This window comes from Orycteropus afer, unplaced genomic scaffold, assembly GCF_000298275.1.
Source record: "Orycteropus afer afer isolate SDZICR_OR568_19922 unplaced genomic scaffold, OryAfe1.0 scaffold00093, whole genome shotgun sequence".
Classification (NCBI taxonomy): Eukaryota; Metazoa; Chordata; class Mammalia; order Tubulidentata; family Orycteropodidae; genus Orycteropus; species Orycteropus afer.
The window spans coordinates 7,319,641-7,330,838 of NW_006921680.1; the positions used below are offsets into that span (position 1 = coordinate 7,319,641).

Sequence of the window (11,198 nt, forward strand, 5' to 3'; positions counted from 1 at the left end):
GGAAGTGGTACCTTGGGGAGGAAATTGGAGGGGAGCTGTTGCATTGTGGTAAATTGTGGTCAATGACATGAGACAAAGTATATGTGAACTGCTGTATCGAGAGTGATTTTGCTCTGTAAATCTTCACCCAAATCTAAATAAAATAAAATTTAAAAAAAAAAAGAAGAAGACCACCTCGTTTTCTTTTTAAACATAAGCTACTAAATTCTTACCCTTTTTATAAAAAGTTTTAACTCATTTCATGTCTACTTTGGAATATTGTTAACCTCTGGATCAAATGTCAAAGGATGTCATTCAGCTTAGTGACCTATAAGCACTTCCAGTCAGTATCAGTAGTTCCCAAGCTTTGGGATTTCAGAAAGGACAATTTACAAACACAAAACCTTGAAAGGTTATAATCCCAGAGTGAAAACCCTTTAAATTGAAAACATTTTGAGAAACACTCACTTCATCTTTATTTTTCTCTTTTCCCTAAGATCCAGAGAAATGATAGTTACATAATTCATCCCAGTCTGCTAGCTCTGGCCAAGGACCACTTTATCCCTGCTTGTTGGTTGGGATGAAAGAAGCTGTATTTGAGACTCTAGGCTGGCTCTGTTAGTGCCTCTTGTCTAGCATATGCTGCCTTACCTGCTCAGGGCACCTTAGAATAAGATCTCCAGGGGCTGGGAACACACTCCAGCATATTTTGAGTTTATTTAGTGCTTTCTTATAGGGATATTCATGCCCACTGTTACTTGAACTTGGACTACAAAGAACTAGAGTGGGGTGCCAAATTGGAACATTGAGAAGAGGGATAGAATAAGCATTAGAAAGACAGGCAAAGAGATTTTGTTTCCAAATATAGAAACACATTTCAGAGTAGGGATTACACTTGATAAAATGAAATTTCAGACAAATTGAATTCATGTGTAATGGCATATGTTTTTCTCATATTTATTTCTTTACATATATTTTCCAGTATGTTTATATTGTTTTATTTCATTGTACATTATCATATGGGAAGCATACTTTTATCTTGTTTTGCCCTTTTTACTATATATTTTTTCCCAGTGGGGTAAAAATATACACACATACACATGCACACTTACATACAGTCTTCAAACTTACAGTATAAAACTTTTGGACATCCTGAGTTTAACTATAGACTGTCTTCTATCCTATTTTTATTTAAGAGCAAAGCATCTGCCTAAATAAAAATAAAAATTTCAGAATCATAAAATTTTAACCTATATTTTACTTTAATTGTTTAAATTACAGGTAACCTTGATAAAGTTCATTTTGTTCAGCTTTTCAAAGTCAATAATAACAAATTAGAAAATGACTGATCACCTGCTGTTATTGTTGTGTGCTATTCAGTCAATTCCAACTCAGAGCAACCCAGTACCATCACTTTTATTGTTGTTGTTGTTGTTATGTGCTGTCGAGTCGGACCCGACTCATAGCGACTCCTCCTTGGGTTGCCAAGGCAGTATCATTACGGAAGTAGATTGCCCAGCCTTCCTTCCGAGGAGTGGCTGGTGGGTTTGAACCACCAGCCTTCTGATTAGCAGTCAAGTGCCTTAGGCACTATGCTACCAGAGCTCCTTAAATTTTATTAATACTAGAAATACCATGTAAGACATTGTTTTACGTATGTGAAGTGTAGGTGAGCAGTCTTAAGACTGACGTATCACCTGGATAATAGCTGACTTTCATCAGATTTGGAGGTACTAGTAGGATGAATAATAATTAAAATATATACCTAATCACTGCCTGTCTGTCTGTAGTGCTAATGGCTGTCATTGAAAAGACTGAATTGTTTAAGAAAAAGAGAAAGTCATTCTTCATTGAAGCTATCTCCCTGTATCATTGGGAGCCTATTTTTAGTATCTATAGAAGTCATGATTTCTTGAATTTATTAGGGGCTGTGAAGAATGATAAAACAAATCATCCATTTACATATCTTGACACTGCTTTGGAGAATACTTATTTCTTACAAGCAAATGTCACGTTGTATATAAAAGCTGGCTAATTGTGTGCTAATCTTCTGCATTATCTAGAACTCTCTGATGTGGTATTCTATCAATAGTAATATTAATTTTACTTATTTTAAATGTATGAAATACCTTCTGAAACCCTATTTCTTTTATAATTTCTGCTCTCTTACATTGTATAATTTTGTATTCAGCTGCTAATTAAGATTAGGAGTGCACATTATAGAATATGTATCCACTTTAAACCATCAAGCTTTTGTAATACATGAAAATACTAATATTTTATCTATTTTAAATGTAAAAAAGAGAGAAAGCATTTAAGAACATTGCCCAATGTTGTGTTTGTTTTCATGTGTTTTTTTCTCCACACAGTTCAATAGTTTCATTGATCTACTGTTTCTTACAAAAATCTGCCATGCTTTGTGAACTTCACTTTCTAATCTCCTACAGCAACTCTTCCTTTATGTTATTCCTGCTCTCCCTGGTCCCAGAACAGTAGGGTTGCCTTGAAAAATCTATTCAAAAGCCATTCCCCGGCCTTTATTGGTGGGGACTGGGCCTTTGAAATTCTCTCCTCACTGCAACACAGCTGACATCTTCTTCCAGACAGAATGAATTAAGGAAATACAATAAGATACTTGATCTACCAGTCAAGGATCTTTCCACAGTAAGGACGGATTCCATGGTGCACAACCAGAGCAGCAAGCATCTAAAAATACACAATACATGCTTGTTTACCAGAATAGTAATCAACGATGTTTCCAACATGATTGATGGCATGATTTCTTTTTTAAAAATCTGTCTGGGGATTCTTTGTGTGTGTGTGTGTGTGTGTGTGTGTGTTTTGAGAAATTATCAAAAAGCCATATGAAGTTAATCACATTTTTTTAAAGGCCAGACTTCAAATATAGAAGTAAAATGTATGGAAAGAATATAGGTTTTTTAATTTCATTTGTCTGAATTATAAATCATTGCCTTAGAGGTTGATCTTTAATATGGAAGGCTTTGTGTCCTCAGACACATAGCTACAATTCACCAGGTTGTGTTTGTTTTGTACTATTTTGATATGGCCTTCATTGAACCAGATTTAAATAAAAGTTAAAAGATGATATATTTATTTGGCCAAATTTTTAGGAATAAGTGCAAAATTTATTTCTTCTAGTATTACATATCCAAATAATATAGGTTAGAAATGCAGTTATCAAATTAATATCTATTTCAATCAGTTTTCTTTCATTATAATCTCTTTCTTTGTCGCAATACTTTTTGGCTCTCCATCGTTCTCTTAGAAATGTACTACATCATGATTCACAGGAAATTACGTGCCTTCATAGTACGAACACAGATGGCTGGCTGAATTGTAAATGATAAATCTTTTTCTACAGACATGTTGGTCATGAAAAATTACTGAGTGTTTACATAAGAAAATTCTTTTAAGTATAGGGAAAATGAATGCACTTTTAGTCATTGACCATATACCTCAAAACCATACCCACTGCCATTGAGTCAACTCCTGCTCACAGAGACCTTATAGGACATATAACTGCCCCATGAGGTTTCAAAGGCTGTAAATCTTTATAGAAGTGGACTGTCTTATCTTTCTCCCTCACAGCGGCTGGCAGATTCAAACCACAAACCTTTTAGTTAACAGATACATGCCTTAACCACTGCACCACCAGCACTCCTTAGTTGATCATACCGAATAAATTAATCTTTGCAGCCTAAAAATTTGGTCTTGGTCTAACTTGTTTCTACAGAGAATTGTCTCTATTACATTACAGAACTGTTGTAATTGGGTCTCCAGCTCAGAACCATTAGACACATCGGTGGAGTCCATGCTGCCTGACTGCCCCCGAGTCTCAGCAGGTATGTGTTTGATGAGAGATATATATGATTTTTTTTAAGGGTGAAAACGTGTTCTAATAATTTTGTGAATGAAGCATGTTACTCTGACTTGAGTTGCTGAATGAATTTTTGGTAAGGTAAGGCATGACTCTAATCCGTTATCAGAAATTGAGTAGTTTAAAATCCAGCATTCTCATCCAACATTTCTCAATAAAATGAGTAGTAAAAACAATTCAAGAGTAATATGATGATTGCTGTTGTAGCTTAGGGAGACAAAACCTAAAACACCAAACACTGCCATCAAGTGATTCCGACTCATAGACACCTCCATTGGGTTTCCAAGGTGGTAAATCTCTATGGAAGTAGATTGTCCCATCTTCCTTACGCAGAGCAACTGATGCCACCAGAACTTTGGCACTGTGCCACCAGAGCTCTTTTTTCTGAACATAAGACATACATAAATATTGATTAAGACAGAGACAGGAGCTCTGGTGGCATTGTGCCAAAGGCATTTGACTGCTAACCAGAAGGCTGAAGATTCAAAACCATCAGCCACTACTCCCTGGAAGGAAGATTGGGCAATCTACTTCTGTAGAAACCCAAAAAGAGGTTGCTATGAGTCAGGAGCAACTCGACAGCAGTGAGTTTGTTTTTTTTTTGGTTTTTTGAGATAAGGACTGGGTAGTCAAATGGGATATCTCATTGGACCTATATCCGAGTACCAAATCAGTATTATGACAGGCAGGAAAGGCTATGAGTTGTGAGAAGAAAGATTGCTGTAGCTTAGAGTATTTAGAAAAAAACTTTTATGCAAAAGATTTTGGCTTGACGTTGGTGGTTGGACAGGATTTGGACTGTGGGAAGTTGCCCCCGGATAACATCCTAGGCAAAAGAAGGAGAATAATGAGAGCATCAAGGGCTAGAATGGACCTGAAGATGTTTACAGGTACTGCCCTGATGTCTAAAGGAAAGAGGTGGAGAGGCAAGCATCTCAGAAAGCAGGTGGGCTCCACCCAGTTTAAGGAGGGCATCGAGTTCCAGCCTACAGAGTTTGTACTATCTCTTTAGGTAAAAGAAGCAGGTGACACTTGTCATTGCTTTCTTATTTTGGGTTTCACACTTCCCAACCAATTTGGATGGTAAAAAACAAAGCGATGGTGATGTCTGGTTATGGCTACAGAGCAGAAATGGATTTACTCTGGTTATCCAAAACCATACCCACAGCCATCAAGTCTATTTCAATTCGTAGAGACTGCATAGCACAGAGTAGAACTGCCCCATACGGTTTCCAAAGCTGTAAATCTTTACAGAAATAAGCTGCCTCATCTTTCTCCCATGGAGCAGCTGGTAGGTTCTAACTAACCTTTTTGTTAGCAGCTCAATGCTTTAACCAACCACATTGCCACCAGAACTGCTTGCTCTGGTTATAGGTGACAGAAAATGAGTTGTTGTTGTTGTGTTGTTGTTATGTGCCGTCGAGTCGGACCCGACTCATAGCAACCCATCCTTGGGTTGCCGAGGCAGTATCACTACGGAAGTAGATTGCCCCATCTTCCTTCCGAGGAGTGGCTGGTGGGTTTGAACCGCCAGCCTTCTGGTTAGCAGTCAAGTGCCTTAGCCACTATGCTACCAGAGCTCCTACAAACACTTATAGGAGAAAAGTAATCACTAAGTACTTAAAAGTTGCACAGCTCTTTACATATTTAAAGGAAATAATTTGGGAAAGAGTTCATATACCAAGTAAATAACACCAAGTAAATAGCACCATATATTAAATGCTGATTTATACAAATACCATGTTCTAGAGGACATTGATCCAGCCCCCCAAGTTGTTGTCAGCTATCAGGAACCTTAAGTAAATCATCAAAAGATCATTCCACCATTCTATCAAGTATCATTAATACCTAAACTTCAGCTGAATGTCCCTGTCATTATAGCTAAACTTTACAGGTGTATCAGCCAGGGTTCAATTAGAGAAGCAGAATCACTAGGATAGATATATTCATATATATTGTTGTTATGGGCTGTCAAGTCATATATCTATATATATGAGTAGTACACACACACATATTATGTATATACACATATGGAGCTCTGGTGGCACAGGGCCTAAGGCATTTGACTGCTAACCAGAAGGTTGGTGGTTCAAAGTCACCAGCCACTCCGTGGAAAAAAGATGGGGCAATCTACTTCTGGAAAGATGTGCCTTGGAAACCCAGTTGAGGTCTCAATGAGTTGGAAACAACTCAATGGCAGTTGGGTTTGTTTTGGTTTTAGACAGATAGATAGATAGATAGATATTAGAGAGACAGCGTGAGAGAGACTGAAAGGTTTGTCACAGGGATTTCACCCAAGATTTTTAAGTCTTTGTAAGGCTGTTTCTTTGCATCTGATACTGGAGCTTGAGTCAACAGAGGAGACAGTTGGTAAGAGAAGAGGGATGTAAAACAGGGGAGAACAAGAAGGAGCTGGAACTCATAAGCATGAGGCCATGAGGATACAATTACACTTATGTCAGTTCTTGTTGCCTCTGTTCTTGGTGGTTTGGGTATTCTGTAGAAGCCAGTTCCCTTTGCCATGGAGCTAGATATGCACATACCTGGCCACTGCCTCATGCCACAAGGTAAGCCAGCAAATAAGCAACACATCTTATCAGCTAGGAAATGACTGTTACTTTACTTTCACTCACCATATCTTCCATAAGCATCTCTCTTGTGGTCTACCCTAAAGAGAAACATATAGGAAAAAGAATTCTGGGACATATAGTTCAACCTATCCAAGCTGACACAATACAAAACCATCGTACTCTACCCTTGATCAACTTGACACTCATATACATATTCTTAAGCCAGACTTAATCCCTAAATAAAGACATTAATAAAGGCATTCTTCTACTTAACATGATACGTCTGTCCCATATACATCTGAAAACTTTTCCAGAAGAAAGTGCAAAGTCCCTTTTGTGTCTTTAGATCATGATCATTCTTCTCACCTTTGGTATCAGAATTTAAATACAGAAAAACAAAGCTAATTGCTATTGACACTTTTTATATTCAATGGTAAGAGAAGAAACAATATTTGGTTAACATGTATACACACAATAATATAATTATTATTATATTATATTAATTATATTGTAAATTTTATTATATAATATATTGATAGTTATATTATTCATTAATAATAATAATAGTTATAAGAAATACTTATAACTGTTTCATTCTTCATTTTTGTAGTTGTGTTGTTGTTGTATACCATCTTGTCAATTCCAACTCATAGTGACCCTATAGGACAGAGTTGAACTGCCCCAGAAGGTTTCCTAGGCTAAAATCTTTACAGGAGCAAATGACCTAGTCTTTTCTTCTACTCAACAGCTGGTGGATTTGACCTGCAGACCTTTTAGTTAGCAGCTGAATGCTTAACCATTGCATCACCAGGCCTCCTTCCTAGACTTACACTTGGTATTTATTACTATCCACTACCCACTCCATAGGAGCTCTGGTTGCATAGTGCCTAAGGCACTTGACTGCTAACCAGAAGGCTGGCAGTTCAAACCCACCAGCCACTCCTCAGAAGGAAGATGGGGCAATCTACTTCCATAGTGATACTGCCTCAGAAACCCAAGGAGGGGTCACTATTGGTCGGGTCCTACTCCACAGCATATAACAACAACAACAACACCCACTTCATATTCTCATTGCTCTTAACAAGCATCTGAGCTGTTCATGGTTCCTTGCCCAGTAAAATGGTCCAAACTTTTATTCCTGATGAATTGAGGGCCATTGTAGTTTTCTGTTGCCTTTAATCACAGGACATGGAATTACTAAAAAGTGCTATAGAGGATCTTCTGTATGTATTACATACATACTACTCTTTAACCTCATTGTGCAAGTCAATATTCCAATGGTAATCAGGATCACCTACCCCAGCCATTGTAGTAACACCCTCCATTGCCTCCATGATTTAGAGGCATAAGGAGCCCAAAGTGGCAAGATGGTATTCCAAGTTCCAGTTCATTGGAATCATTGTGTCATCTAATGGCAACATTCCCCATTCTGGAACTAAGACTTCTAGACCAGCAGAGCCTAAAGTCATGTGAATGGGAAGCCATAGTTTTGCTAGTGAATCGCTAAGGTAATAGTGAAAAGAGCAGCTCCCTTTGCCACTCTTTAATTCACCGATCTGGGAGAAATAGCACCATATATTAAATGCTGATTTATATGAATACCACATTCTAGAGGACATTGGTTCAACCTCCCAAGTTGTTGCCACCTATCAGCAACCTTAAGTAAATCATCAAAAGGTCATTCCACCATTCTATCAAGCCTGCTGCTTTAGGATAATGGGGAACATGGTAAGATGAGTGAATGGTGGCAGACTTTGGCCTCTCTCTTGTCCTCTGGCTTGCTCATTCTGATGGAAGCCAGCTGCCATGTGTGAGCTGCTTGATGGAAAGGCCCATGTAACTGGTAAATCTGGCCAGCAGCCAACAAGAACCTGATGCCCGCCATCAGCTGTGTGAGTGACCTTGGAAAGAGGATCCTCTCCCAGTTGAAACTTGAGATGACTATAGCCCCAGCCAACAATTTATTGCGATCTGTGAGAGACCCTGAGCTGAAGTCACTTACCACACCATACCCAAATTCCTGCCCTACAGAAACCGTGAATGCTAAATCCACAGTTTAAGCTGCCAACTTTTGAGGTGATTTCTTGTACAAACTAAACCAAAACCCATTGCTATCAAGTTGATTCTGACTCATAGAGACCCTATAAGACAGAGTAGAACTGCCCCCATAGGGTTTCCAAGGCTGTAAATCTTTACAGAAGCAGATTGCCTCATCTTTCTCCAGTGAAGCGGCTGGTGGGTTCAAACCATCAGCCTTTTGGTTAGCAGCCGAGTTCCTTAACCACTGCACCACCAGAGCTCCTTATTTGTTACACAGTAGTATATAAATAACACAACCAGCTTAAAATTCAACTCTGCCGAAGTAGAGGAAACCTTAGCCTTCTTTGAGACTGAAAGCTTTTTAAGGCTCAGCTTAGCTGCGATACCTAGGGTCTAAAATCTGTTCTTTTTCTAAGCATACTGTACTGTTAGTTGCTGTAGGGTCTATTCCAGTTCATGGTGACCTTATGTGTGCAAAGTAGAATTGCTCCAGAGAGTTTTGAGGCTGCAGCCTTTCAGAAGCCAATTGCTAAGCCTTACTTCCAAGGCATCCCTGGGTGGGTTTAAACTGCCAGTCTTTGGTTAGTAGTCTAGCACTTCAACCATTGGTCACTCAGAGAATTTTTTTCTTCTAAACAGGAGATAAAAAGCCCACTGAAGACAGTTCATTTCTATCCTTGCTCTCCTACTACCAGCTTAGACTTTGCTTTACAATTTATCAGAAAAAAAAAAAAAAAAAAGATATTCTTTATTATATACTCTCTTGATCTTATATGAATCCTCTTAACTATTCAGCTTTTCTCTGAACAAATTTTTTCTTCAGATAGAATGTGATACTGTTTGTAACCTTCTATTCCCTGTGTGTTTTTAATTATTAAAAAATTAGCTTAAATAGCAGCATATGTGCTACAGAATATATACATTCATTCTTCAAATATTTATTCACCACTTATTATATTCCAAGGAGCTCTGGTGGCATAGTGGATAATGAATTTGGCTGCTAACCAGAAGGTCAGCAGTTCAAACCCACCAGCCACTCCGTTGAAGGAAGATGGGGCAATCTACTTTCATACAGTTTTATTGCCTCGGAAACCCAATGGGGGTCCCTATGAGTTGGAATTGACTCAATGGCAGTGAGTTTGGGTTTTTTTTTGTTTGTTCGTTTGTTTGATGTTCCAGGCAGTATTGTGGAAGCTGGGGACATAACAGTGAACAAAAGCTTATCTTGACTATCTTTTACCCAGCAAAACAAAAACAAAAAGAAAGAAAGAATTGTTCGTGTGGCCCTCTGCTAATGGGTAGTTTCTTCCTTTTGAAGCTAGTGTCAACATCAGGTTACATCAAAGGAGAAAACACTTAGGGACAGCATGTCCAGCATTTTCCATGCCTGCCTATGAAAACTGAATAGTTTTTAAACAAAAATCAGTGGTTTCCTTCAAAGAGTTCTTTTAATAAATGTTGAAAAAGAAATATGGCATGATAGAAGTGAGATTTAAAGATTAATTTAGCAAATGGATGAAAGAGAAGTGAGAAGTGAGAAGCTAGAGACAGTAGACCTAGTTAGCTGAGTGTGCAAATAAAACAAGTTTGTGGGGTTAATGGTTTGAATTGGAGTGGTGGCAGTGGCAATGAAGAGGACCAGAGAGATATAACAACTGTTTCTCAGAAAGAATCAATATTCCTTGATGACAATTCAGTGGGCTTTAGAGGCTAAGGGACAGGAAGGAGACAATGAGAACTACAATTAGTATCTGGGAAAATGAAAATACCACTACCAGAAGTAGGGGAGAAAATATTAAGGGCAAGAGATGATGAAATTGTTTTATGACCTATTTGATTGAGTTGATGGCAGTTGAGATGATAACAGGAAATTTACATAGAAATAACCAAACTTGTTAAACTGTCCTTGAAATGCCCAAAATCCTCTGGTCAATAATCCTATTATCCATCATTTAAAATGTTAGTATCATTTGAAGATCTCAACATGTGTCTAAACCTATTGCTGTCAAGTCGATTCTGGCTCCTAACAACCCTATAGGACATAGTAGAACTGCCCATAGGATTTCCAAGGCTGTAAATACTTACAAAGCAGACTTCTACACATCTTTTCTCCCATGGAGTAGCTGGTGGGTTCAAACAGAGGACCTTTCTATTAGCAGCCAAGAATTTAACCACTTTGCCACCAGGGCACTGACTATAGATTAGTAATGGCTATCCAGGTTGTGTAAGGCTCTCTGGTGGTACAGTGGGTAAAGCATCTGGCGGCTAACCGGAAGATTGGTGGTTCAAACCCACCAGTTGCTCCGCAGGAAGAAAATGAGATAGTCTACTTCTGTAAAGATTTACAGCCTTGGAAACCCTATAGGGGTCACTATGAATCGGAATTGACTCTATGTCATTGGGCCGTGGAGATTCAGGTTGTACACTCAAATTTTACCCCAGCTTTATAAAGGTTGTTTTTTTTTCCTTAAGTTATAATATGCTTTTACATTTTTACTCAAAGTTTCACAGTGATAGTAAATTAAATGGCTTGTAAAAATACCCCTTTACTCTAAATTTAGTTTCCTTTAAACTAAATTTCCCTTTACCCCCCTCAAGTAAAAGATCTGTTGCTCACAACAGCTTTATTTTTTTTTTTCTTTTTTTTTTTTTAATTAGGATTTGGGTGAAGATTTACAGAGTAAATTCACTTTTCATACAGCAGTTCACAT

The 11,198-nt window shown here is 38.1% G+C and overlaps 1 protein-coding gene across 1 annotated transcript in view; it reads left to right on the plus strand.

The window, feature by feature from the left end:
* Positions 1-11,198, plus strand: part of FAM172A (family with sequence similarity 172 member A) — a 670,447-nt gene that overhangs the window by 433,128 nt on the left and 226,121 nt on the right. The window contains exon 9 of the mRNA XM_007942555.2: positions 3,758-3,842. Within this exon, the coding sequence (XP_007940746.1) occupies positions 3,758-3,842 (85 nt within the window). The remainder of the gene's footprint in view (positions 1-3,757; positions 3,843-11,198) is intronic.